The sequence below is a fragment of the Otolemur garnettii genome, unplaced genomic scaffold, assembly GCF_000181295.1.
Source record: "Otolemur garnettii isolate 467f Iridium unplaced genomic scaffold, OtoGar3 scaffold00196, whole genome shotgun sequence".
Taxonomy (NCBI): Eukaryota; Metazoa; Chordata; class Mammalia; order Primates; family Galagidae; genus Otolemur; species Otolemur garnettii.
The window spans coordinates 1996105-2008689 of record NW_003852591.1 but is presented as its reverse complement, the minus strand read 5'-3'; the positions used below and the strand labels follow the sequence as shown (position 1 = coordinate 2008689).

At 45.3% G+C, this 12585-nt stretch overlaps 1 protein-coding gene across 2 annotated transcripts in view; it reads right to left on the bottom strand.

Annotated features, from left to right (window-relative positions):
* The window catches only part of RGS6 (regulator of G protein signaling 6), a 582828-nt gene that overhangs the window by 85554 nt on the left and 484689 nt on the right, over positions 1-12585 (bottom strand). For both annotated transcript variants that reach the window (XM_003801053.3, XM_012812220.2), the window contains exons 7-12: positions 10978-11042; positions 8320-8396; positions 5842-5923; positions 4235-4309; positions 2376-2474; positions 1295-1356 (exon numbers count right to left, since the gene is read on the bottom strand). In XM_003801053.3, coding sequence (XP_003801101.1) covers positions 1295-1356; positions 2376-2474; positions 4235-4309; positions 5842-5923; positions 8320-8396; positions 10978-11042 — 460 coding nt within the window. The remainder of the gene's footprint in view (positions 1-1294; positions 1357-2375; positions 2475-4234; positions 4310-5841; positions 5924-8319; positions 8397-10977; positions 11043-12585) is intronic.

Below are 12585 nucleotides of genomic sequence, written 5' to 3'. Positions count from 1 at the left end.
TAAATGTGAGCCATGCTCTGGCCAAGGCAGCCTTCTGGTGCACTTGAACTAGGGAAAAATAAGAATGGCAGTGATTCTCAAGGGGGATGATGTTGATCCTACCTCAGGGACATTTGGCAATGTCTGGAGACATCTGTGGTTGTTACAACTGTGGTGGGGGGGCGGAGATAGGAGGGGTCACTATTGGCATCCATGGGAGAGGTCAGGAATTCTGCTAACTATCCTACAATGCACAGAACACGAACAGCACAACAAGGAGTTACTGGCCCAAAGTGTCAACAGTGCCACTGTTGAGCAACCCTGGAACAGGCACACAGGGTACCATGAAAGACATGAGTCCAAACTCAGGGATGTCCTTCGTCTTCTGAAGGCAGAAGGTTATTCAAGCTCTTTGTTTCTGTAGCTTCCATTTGTTGTTATTTATCTAGAAAAAAGATGTGGATCAACACAGGGGCCGGCAGGGAAAGGCTGACAGGTCGATCACACAGCCAGCTCTCCATAGGAGCTGGGCTTTAAAGGCTCAGTCTATCTGACATGCGATAAATACTGAGGCCCGACGTAAGCCCTTGATTCCTTCAGAAATTGGTCATCGCTTTAACGGTAGCAGATGGATGAAATGTTCAGTCCTGCGCTGCCTGATTAGATTTACTCCACACAGATTCCCCAGGTGGTCTCCCCTCTTCACTGAAGAGTTAAAACAGACCATTTAGTTGATAAAATCGCGTCTCTCGTGAGTTAACAGAGTGGAACTAGCTCCTGGACCAGACTGTAGCACAAATGCTGCAGAGGAAGCCAGGCTGGAGGGCCAGATATTTTCTTTGCAGGTGATTCGACACAGTTCAGTGGTCGATGGCGTTTGGAAGCGGAACACCTCTTGATGATCCAGGCCCCCCTGTGTACGGCCAGGACCTCAGAGGATGGACATAATCTCTTTTCCCTATAAAGTGAATCTGGGCATTTTATAGCTGAAAAGGGAGCAGTTCCATTTGAGTTAATCAAGAGGCTGAAGGCGAAGGTGCATTATGTAGATTTTAGGGACATTCTTCCTTGATTGACAAGGTCCTGTGGCCACCACCCGTAAAGCTTTAGCTACGGTCCATTTCCTGCCATCACTCAAGGGATGCGTGTTCTCTTGGTTATGCTCACGTGGGGCCTGCAGGGTTTTTACACATTAGTCTAAGGAATAACTATAGTCTGACTCTTGGAACTGAGCACACTTGCGAACCGTAACCCCGCAACATTTCTTTCTTGCTGAACTAAAGAAAGCAGCAACGTTACTGAGGGGTGAACATACCTTTCCGCCACTTTGGACATCTTCAAACAATGTCTGTCAATCTGTGCATTCAAAAATGTAATCTGGGGAAAGAGAAGACAAGGATGTTAAGACCAAAATAGAATTCTTATGGTTCCGCTTGATTCCATGAACACAAATTGTGTATTTCCACCAAGATTCAAACACCCCTTCTCGCAAGACCTCTCCAGCTTGGCATGCCAGTAACCAATTTGCCCTGTGGATATTCCTGTCACACTTGAGATTCACTGTCCACAATTTTGCCCATGTCGCATATTCTCCTGTATTGTATTGATTTAAGTCTTGATTTCCAAAACTTAAAGGCAATGTATATCTTATAAAGCTCAGCAACAGCCGGGACAGGTGGTATGTGCACCTCGCATACCTCTCCTCTGCCCACCTTCAGCATATACGTCACACCTGTGTGCCTGGCCTGCTTGACTGCAACCATCAAATAGCTATTATCACACATCTGCTTCCTCTCCTCCACCCAGTAATAAACTTGGCAAGGGCAGGCGCTAAAAGTTTACTCCTTTGGGTGTTTCTCCCCCAGAAGCCAGCGAGACATATAAGACAGATAGTGGGCCCTCTAGTTGCCTTACCAGGAAACATCAGAAGGGACTAAGGTAACTAGCCATCATCTCTTGACCTGGTCTCCTCATCACAAAGGAAAATAGCATTTAACTAAAGAATGCTGACGTGGCATTGGGAGTAGGGCTCTCTTATTCTTAAACTTTGCTTTTGAATCACAATAATAAACAAAGGGTGGTCCAGAGCTGATTTGCTCTGGAAGTGCATCACCATTTGGGGGATCCCTCCTCCACCTGCCACAGTGGAAAGGGCAGTTGTGGCACCGGCATAACCCACTGATGTCCTTCTCCAATGGAACTTGGGAGAGGACTCTTCTCTCAAGCTTCCATGGGTGGTTCACGCATAGAACTCACAAGGTTCAAGTTACCCACAGCTGGGTTCCACTGTGGGGTCCAGGAACCCAGTGGCTCACCCTGACCTCAGGTGGGAACTTTACAAGGGCTTTTCAACTGGCCGTGTCTCCTCCCGGGCAGGCAGCTATCAGCTTATTCACCTGTTTCCGGATGTCCTCTTTTGTAGTTTTTCTGATGGGCTGGCTGAGCACGTGCACAGGGCTCTGGGACTGGGACTCTTCTGTCACACCGTACACTGACTAGAAGAAGCAAGGACACAGAGTCATCTACCCTTACAGCTAAAGGGTAGCCTGGGGGTAGGTGGGTTCAACCACTCATCTGGTTCTTTTAATCCCCTCCTGACACCTGGATAATAAGTGACTGGCCTCTGCTTGAGTTTCTTCTCTGATGAGAACTCTGCCTCTTGAGTGATCTCATCCCACCTTTGGGTTACCACTTAGAAAAGCTTGCCTTTTATGGAGCTGAAAACGGCCTTCTAGTATATCAGTGTCTGGCCAAACACAGTCCATAGACCATCTGCAAAGAACCATCTGGGGGTTCTTGGTAAAGATGCGCATTGATAAGCCAACCTTAGACCTACTGAACCCGAATCTTTGTGGGTGGCTTTGGGAATCTACACATCTATCAAATGCCCCAGATGATTCTGAGGCAAAAGAAAGTTCAAGAACAAATGCTGGAGATGATGCACAGAAGATCCCCTGGATTCCCCGTTGGTCAGCAGATGGCATGCCCATGTGGTAGAGAACTGAGATGGGAGGATTTCAGGCCTTGGTTTCTCAGTATGTCCATAGTCATAGCTACTTTTTAAGTTGTTCCCAGTGGTTTGGACGGACTAAATGTAATCTTTGCTTTGGAAAAGAAACAAAACCAGATAAAGCAGATGGGACTCCATGAAATTCTATAATATCAGAATTAAGGGCCCCTTAAAGACTGAATTAGGAAAATTTACAACTAAAATTTTGATATATAACACAGTATCTCAGTGAAGAACAAAATATACAGTAGATTCAAGAAGTTTATAGACCCTCCACAGTTGACTACCTCCTTACGATGACCACCTTTTCAAGTTGACCTAATTTTCATAGATTGGACATGTGCCACATGTACACATCAGTAGAGTATGACTAGTTCCTTATGTTGACCAGTTTGTTACAGTCCCTTTGGTGGTCAACTTACAGAGGTTCTACTTCGCGGATCTCGTGTGTGTGTGTGTGTGTGTGTGTCTCATGTATAAATATGTGAGAGAGATAACTGTTCCTTACAAGAAATAGGAATGTTTGGGAACACTTCTCCAATTTTTTGAAATTAATATTATGGGGTTCAGCCATATTCTCTTATAACATTGACTTTGGTGCCCTGGTGAGGGTGGGACGTGTGGAATGTGGGCAGTCCGAGTATGGCACCCATGGGTATGCTATGGGACTATGCCTTTCAGTTAAGTGAAATACAAGTGACCATTGGGTGCTTCATAGTTGGGCAAGAAGAAGGTTTGAGTTTGGAGGACCTAGTTCTAGTAAAAGACTCTCATTTGCTAAGTACCAAGCTCACTTTCGCCTGTGGACGTTCTCATGTTTTTGTTCCTTTGTTTCCTTTCTCTCCCTCTCTGACACCTCCCCAGAGCTGAGTGCTACTTGGCCTCAGCACACTTGACTCTGCTATAGGAAGCCCTGGGGAAGCTCCCCCCGCCCACCACGTGGCTTAGCTGCCCTTCCCGTGCTCCTCAGCCCTCCTGTCCTTCCCCTGACACGGCACCCACAGCCCTGTTGCCCGTTGGCTGGTTTTGTTCCCTGCCAGACTGTGGCTTGGCGAGGACCTGCCCCTGTATCCCACCGTGAGCACCGTGCCAAGCACAGGTCAGACACTCAATAAATACACGTGGAATGAATGAATGAAATGATTTCAAAAGACAAAATGTATTAGAATTACAAATTCTGAGCAGTACTAGAATTGGAAGAGCTAATTTACATTAAGAATTTTTAGTTCAGCCAAACTAGCGAACCTTTTTAACCTTTTGTGGATTCTTCAAACGTCGACATTTTCGGATATCCATTTCTGTTGTGTTCACACAGCCTGGCTGAGGAAAAAAAAAAGTCAGTGCATAAATTACTAAGTGAAAATTCTCTTCCAATTTTTCCAATTTAGCCCAAGTAATTCCATCAGAACCAGTCTTTTATCTTTGCCATTACAGATAATGCATGATTTTCTCCCCATCTTTCCGTAATATATATTTCTCTCTGGAGCTCTCATATGAAATATAAAAGCTTACCCCCTAATACGTAAGGCTGATAAGTATAGTGCACAGTTTGTAAGAGCAGGTGGCGAGATTGCTTCAGCCGCAGCCTTTGCTACTGTACATCCCGAACCATCTGAAATGGCTCCACTATCAGCGTGGCCAGTGACTTTTAGTTTTTGCTTTTAAGCGGGTTGGGGATGACTAAAATAGTTCATTCACTTTCAGTTTCACTTCATGAGGGAAATGCAAGATTTGTTTTAGTAACATGAAATTAGAAATACAACCAGACCTCATTATTTACGGCTTTTGTATTTGTGAATTCTACTACCTGCTACAATGTATTTGTAACTCCCAAATCAGCACTTGTGGCATTTTAATGACCATTTTGCGAACATTCATAGAGAGGTAAACATTTTCAGTGCCCTGCTGTGTGGCTACCCCTGACTCTTTGCCTGCGTGTTTCAGTCCTCACACTGTGACCCGTCTAGTTAGGGTTTACTTAGTGCCAAGTTTCGTGCATTTTTGTGCTTTTTGTTGGGGATTATGCTGTTAAAGTGGCACAAGTATGTTAACCAGTTTGATGAAAGTATTTCAAATTGTACATAAAACTAGTACATTGTACCCCATAATTGAATTAATGTACACAGCTATGATTTAATAATAAAATAAAATAAAATGGCATAAGCATAGTGTTATAGTAAATGCAAGAAGGTTGTGATGTGTGTTAGGAAAAAATACACATTAGATACGTTTTGTTCAGGTATAACTTCCAATGTCGTTGGCTATGAGCTCAGTGTTTGTGAATCAACAATATACGTCCAAGGTGTCTTGACACAGAAACACACATTAAATAAGGCTACGTATTCATCGCTTGATAAAAATGTGACCGAGGATTGTAGGCAGCTAACTCTGTATTTCTGCCAGGAGCAATCCTCTAATATTTGCTAGTTCAGTGTTTGCGAAGATGTCATAGAACATAACTACCACGAATAATGAGAATTAACTGTATTTGAAAGGGAATATTTTAAGATTCAGAGTTGAATGATGGTAGAAATGAAAATTATTAATTTTGGGAATGTAAACTTTGGGACCCGAAGGTGTCCCGAAGGTGGTGGAATCTCCACAGCGCCTCCATTTCCAACTTCACATTTTCATGGATGAATGATTTTTAAAAGGTGGAAACAACATCCATTCCAGGAAACCTACTGAGGTTATATGAATGAATGGTAAAACAATTAAACAAAGCGCAGCAATTTTCTTAAGAATGAGACACCTGGTGGCTAAAGACAGTCTTTTCTTTCAAGAGAAGGAAACAGAAACATTAAGAAAAAGATCAAAACAAAACACTAGAGGATCACATAAAGCTTTCTCACCACTGGCCTGTGGACATCCCAAAAAGCCCGTTCTTGACTATCCAAAATTTTCCTTTCTGTCTTGTCCTTTTTGCGATCAATCCTGAAAGAGTAAAGAGAGGGAATAAGAGACTTTGGTGTTCTGTTTTTCCTTTCTGACCCTTGCCCTAGAAATCTACTCTTGCTTCAAGGAGCTCAGTGCACACAGGGCTGTGAGCACCTGTGTGGTTCCTGCTCCCGGCTGAGTGTTAAATACAGGTGTACGCGGCTTCCCTCCAGGAAACCTCCGAAGTGCCGCACAGGTTTGAGAACGTGTTTTACGCTGGATTACAGACTGACATACATGTATAATGACCTTGGAGGCTTACGGGAAGAACAAGGATGTCGCTGTTCCTCTGAGATATTACTATTTGGATTATTAAGAAGTGAATTATCTATTCGATAGCCCCCTTCGTCAGAGTGGATACTGTGTATATAAATTGTAAGAAGGAATCTAGCCACTCTAATAATCTTTCCAGTATTCCACCTTCAAATCTGAAAGTTTGCTTTAGACTTAGAATCAGTACATAGGTCTTTAAAATGCTATAATTATGTGTCTTCAAAGTCACTTAAACCATCCAGCTCTCTAAAGGCAGAGTGACAAGCTCCAGAAGGCAAATATCACTGGCCTCAGCAGGGGGGAGGCAAAAATTGCAAGAAGAAAATTACAGGTGACAAAACTAGATTCTTTATGTTCTGATCTGCAGCACAGATAAGAGGCTTCCTTTAAAAAAAAATGTATCACTTCATAGTTTCTCTCTAAGTAAAAAGTAACTCGGAGTAATCACTGTGTAACTTCTGGGTCTCTGGTTCTTGGCTCTCCTGGGAACACTTGAGTTTACTGGACTGAAATTAATCCATAATTATCCATGATTTTTGTGATAATTACTGTGTACTTAAATGGTCCACAATTATGATGTAATCAGAATTTATCAAAAAAGTGAATCGGGAAATACTATATATGTACATATGAAGTGATGATTTTCCCTCCTTTTATGGCTTGTGATGCGATTTGATTCTGGAAGAACAAATTAGCATTCTTCTTTGCTTCCCAGGGGCTTCTGAGCACACAGGCACAATTCTACCTTAGTTCAGGTGAATCCCAGCCCCCTTCCCACTGCTCTCCTGCCTTCCCCTTCTTCAGGTGCCTCTTGCTACCAGTGTCTGGTGCCCACCTCCCTTGGGATGCAGAGAGAGCATCATGGCAATGGCAGTGTACAGACCACTGGACCAGATAACCTAGCTGTGACTGTGGCTGTGATCGCTTGGTACCCACACAGCCTGGGGCTGGGCTCAGTCCAGGCCTTGTGCTGCAGTGCGGCCCACCACCAGGATGCTCCCAGGCAGGTGGTGTCTGTAACAAGCTACTCACATCCCCCAGCTCAGCATCCCTCTCCCATCCCTCTGTCCCACTTTTTCTGTACCACTCCTCACTAAACCAGACACCATCCCCACAAAGGGCCAGGAGGATCCAGACCCGAGCAATTTTGTTTCTCAGAATTAAGTGGATCTGGCTGACGCCCACGTGTGTGGGCTGGAGGACGTGGAGTCCCCATTCCTCATGTTTTCTTAGACAGGAAGGAATTTCCACTATATAATATATGGGAGAAAAAAAATAAGGGAAAACCCCACCTCCTGTCCTTCAAGGAGGAAGAATGACTTAACTTATTGGTAGATTTGAAAGAAGAAATCGAGACAGCTCCGGCTGGCCCTTTCAGGGTCCACCTTTGCTCACAGTATCTGCCCTGTCTGTGCAGTGAACTTATAGGGATGGGCTCTGCCCTGGGACAGGCTACAGATGCTTACCTCTGCCCAGAAGGGACAAGTTTAATTTGATCTGTGGCCACAGATCCAAAGCCATGCCCCATAATCTAGCTTCTAATTAAGGTAATAATCTGACATTTTGGACTCCAAATGTCTGACTTCTGTGCCTTATTTTTCAATTGGTTCGAAACCCCTCCCCTGTCAAGCAGAAAAAAAGACAGAGTACTTGTTGTCTTCCCTAAAACTCCAATATGTTTTCCTATGAAATGAAATCTCTAGCCTAGCGGTTCTCAACCTGTGGGTCACAACCCCTTTGTAACAATGAAAACACATAATGGCATTAGGAAGGTTGAGAACCAGGGCTCTCGTCCTACAGGTAAAATGGGTCTGATGTTTTTCAACCTTCAAGTACAGAAGAGCCCTTGGGAATCCCCGGGGGAAGTAGGTACACCTTATAACCAGAGGTCTGTATTTGGGAGGCTGTCCCTTGCCTGCTGAAGCATACACCTTTGAAATTACTTTAGAGTGACCTCAGTTACAAAGATGAAACTTATCCATCCTGTCCTTAATTTCTACTCAGTCACGCTGACGAGAGGTTGGGACGCTAACACCTGTTTTTGGCAAACCCCACTCTCACACCATCTCCAAATTCCCAGCCTTTTTCTCTCTGAAAGGGTCTCTCCCGAGTTCACCTACTTCACTTGTGCTTCTGCTTGCATGAAGATGAATTCCCACTTTCTGGCAAAGGCTCTCTGGAGTCTTGCTAAGTTCTCCTAATGAGAAAAGAAAATCAACAAGAAGGCATTAATCATCGTAAGTTAGCACCTGCACACCCACGCTTATTACGAGGCAGCCATCTATTTCGGTTACTCTCAACAAAAGAGCAGGCCCCACTTTAAATCCACCGGACATGGAACCAATTTGACTTTGCACCAGACCCTGCCGCTGTACAGAGCGGAACTATTCATGTTAATTTACACACCTATTATGTCTGACGTCTCGATGGTTCGCTGGATTCCTCTCTTCATATGTGTTTTATATGAACACAACCCACACAGAACTTGCTGCTGGAACTAGATAGAATGGTTTGTGGCTGCTGGGGAATGAAAGATGGGCTCCTGGCAGCTCGTGAGGCATCTCTGAGAGCAAAGCTGAGGCTGGATTTCTCAGGACTCATCTTCCAGCAGAGACCTGGGAAGGTCACAGAGGACCTGCCAGGATTAAAGAACGGCCCAGAGGGAGTGTCTATGTTTGTGATGTTCGTGAAAAGACAAGCCAAAAACAGAAAGCAAGCCATCCAGGGTTGCCTTTAGAGAAAAAGGGGGGAAGTGTTTCCTCTAAGTCACAGTTACCTAGTGGAACCGGAGGACGGTGAGGAGGGGAGTTTGACAGGTTGCCTAATGATCCTACTAATTCAGATGAATGCGTGGCGGGAGCCCACACAATGCTATGTATTTTCATAGAGCTCATGCCAACACTAATTGATTATCCTCATTAGTGGATTATTAATATAAAAGGAGCTTTAACTCCGCAGCACCACATGTGAACTCACAGTTATTACCAAGGCTTGCAGTGCAAGTACGTCTAAAAAAACTGGCTCTTCAATGCTTCTGCTGTTCATAGGATGTAAAGCTCTGAATGCCCAAAGATCAGTATCGGTTGGGGCGTAGTTGGGTGATACAGTCTTGGCATGGAATTCTAGGCGGCCACTAAAAACAATAGAGTCCATTATCATTCTGGCAGGGAAAGGCTCCTGAGGTGCCACCAGTACATGACTGGAAGCCGCAACAGCTGACACAGTCATGTTTGTGGTCTGCTTCCTTTTTTTCTTTCTTTTTCGGTAAAGAAAAAATTGCATGTACGGAAAAAAACTTGGTGGGGGAAAGAATCACAGGTCATCTTCTCTCTTTGTTGTTTGAATTTTTGTTTTAAGTAAGAGAATAAGAATAAGTAATTCTTAACTTTCTAACCATTTTATGCAGAACTTCAAGCTGAGGAACATCTTTACAAATACCAGAGTGGAATGGCTAAGGGACACTGAAGAAAGTCCACCAGGAGTTGGGGCTGTCTTATCTGTGTGCAGGCCATTTTCTAAAACACGGAGAATGTGGGGAGGAGAAACACAGGACGAAGGTGCCCCCAGTTCTGCCGTCTGGGTCTTTCCTCTGCTCGTGTTAGGGAAGTGACGTCATCATGTCCAAGCACAGAGCACAATAGCCATCTTCTGAGAGATGGGCGATGTGACTGCTGGGTGTCAGGGAAGACAGGGACAGGACTGGGCTCCCTGGACACTCAATGCCATGGTTTTGAGCAAAGCATGTCAGTGTTTGCTTGGGAAGATCAGAGTATCCAACATAAGATCTGACATGCAAATGTTAACCAGGTCCGGATGCTCTGAACAAACTCCTGCCCTGCGTCCCCCTCCTGGTCCCATCCACCCCCATTCCTAGGTTCTTAAAGCCAGTCGGATTAAAGGGGAAGAAGGGCTGTGCACAGGGCACTGCTCTCCAGTGGCACCCACTGGGCAGGGGAGAGGAGAACGATGGCCCAGTGCCTTGGCAGGCTTGGGGACCCAAAAGAGTGAAGGCCTGGCAGAGCGGGGCCTCATGCTTGTTTTGGAAACTGAGGCAGTAGAAGCAGGAAAGGCATTTGGATGGTGAGGGCCTGAAGATGATGTTAATCTGGACTATTCAGGGAAGGATTCCCTACTGCCCTAACGTAGCCCCCTCCCCCTAGAAATGCTGGCCCTGGGGCCATTCCTGGCTCAGCAGCACCTCCCCTGTGGTGGGTAGGAGGAGAGGGAAGTGGGAAGTACATGGATGTTTACCCGATTTCTGTATCTCTGTGACTCATATGAAGTTCAGTTTGGGGAAAAATTCTGCAACCCAAAGTTTTAAAAAAAATTTAAATTATCTGTGAGTTTTCAAGCGCTCTGTGTTTTGGTTTCTGGGTTCCGTCACATGGGAAGGGAGACCAGCATCCAACTTTTGTAAGGAACCACATCTTCGGAAGGAAGATGAAGGAAGAAGGTAAGAAGGCCGGACAGTGGACACCTCCGGGGACATGTGTCTTGTCTTATTTTCTGAATTGAATTTTTAAGTTGTGTTGTTTCTTTTTTTATTTTTAAATTTTAAATTATTATGGGTACAGAATTATTTTCTTTCTTTAGTGTTGAATTTTGAGAGTAATTTATGTAAACTTTTATTGTGACAGTAAGAGGAGCAAGAGAACAAAGGAGGGGAAATGGAAGAGACTTCTTTCCACTGTCTGAAAAGGGACTAGGGCAAGAAAAGGGAGAATGCAAGCTTTCCCTGAGCTCCTCTCACACCTGGCCTAGAAAATAATCATACTTACTGCTTCATAATCTGCCAACTCCAGCCTCGCTTTATTCTGCATTGTCCTCTTACAGAGGTAGATGGCTGAGGAAGAGAGAATACAACATGCACAAAGTCAGCAGTGTAGTAAAATTATAAATCCCTCCATCCACCAGTCCATCCATCCATCCATTCATCCATCCATCCATCCATCCATCCATCCTTCCATGTGTCTGGCCATCCATCCACCCACCAGTCCATCCATCCCTCTGTTCATCCATCTATCCATCCATCCACCCACTCACCAGTCCAGCCAGCCAGCCATCTTTCCAGCCCTTCACCCATCCAGCTAGCCAGCCCTTGCTACATGCCCAGCACTATCCTGAGAAGAACACGTTTTCTAAGTGGAGACCAGATAACCAAACCTTAGGAATCTTCTTGTAGATCATGATCAGATGAGGACCCCATCTTCAAATCCCTACAATTTCCCTTCTTCCTCCTTACTTTGTTTCACCCCAAACATCCTCCTTTCAGTAAACTTTCACAAATACGACTGTATCTATAAGCTCTCTGCACTGAATTCCCATGGCCTCAAAAGTGAGGTCAGCCTCCTAAGGGTGGTAAATGTGGTTCTTTATTTTTTAATTAATTAATTTTTTTTTTTAGAGACAGAATCTCACTTTATTGCCCTCGGTAGAGTGCTGTGGCATCACAGCTCACAGCAACCTCCAGCTCTTGGGCTTAGGTGATTCTCTTGCCTCAGCCTTCCGAGTAGCTGGGACTACAGGTGCCCACCACAACGCCCGGCTATTTTTTGTTGCAGTTTTGGCTGGGGCCAGGTTTGAACCCTCGGTATATGGGGCTGACACCCTACTCACTGAGCCACAGGCGCCGCCCAAATGTGGTTCTTTGTAATGCAGCCTCTGCTTAATCCAGTCAACTCTTTTCCTCCCTCCCTCAGGCATTGCAAGGCCACCAAACTGTCAGCTCCACTCCTTTGCATGTGTGTCCTTTCTGTGAAGGTCCTTCTCTCTTCCCTCTTGCCCTCCATCTGGTGACTTCCTACTGGCCTGTGAAACCCAGCCTGGTGTTCCCCTTAGTTTCTACACATCCTCCATCGTGGAACCTCGGCCATGGCACTGAGATCCTGTGTTTCCTGAGCTGTGCCCTTCCCTAGGCTGAGGACTCTAGAAGGGTAGGGGCTTTGTCTTATGCAGTTTTATCCCTGTCAGGGCCCCTGCAGCACCAGGGCCTGGCCTGCAGTGAGAGGGTAGAAAGAGAAGACAACTGAGGTCTCTTCTGTCCCTCAGTTGCCAGGACATGCTTCTTCCAACATGGCCTGCATCACTTCCTCTCCCTCCTTCTGCTTCCTCGGTGTGTGTCTTTCCCTTCTCCAGTGCCGATGGAAGGACCCGGGGAAGACGGTGAATGAATGGTAAGACCCAAACCAGAACAACCAGGAAAGGAGGTCGCAGATGCTAGCCTTCATGGTGTTGCTGGACAAGACGATTGCTTAATTATCCTGAGAGATCTCTAGTCAACTCCTTGCTGGATCATTTATCACCCTCCATTTGCTGTAAAATTTACTGATGGCACCTGTGATGGGTAGTTTAGCACCTTCCCAGCTGGGAGCCTGCCCTCCGTGTGC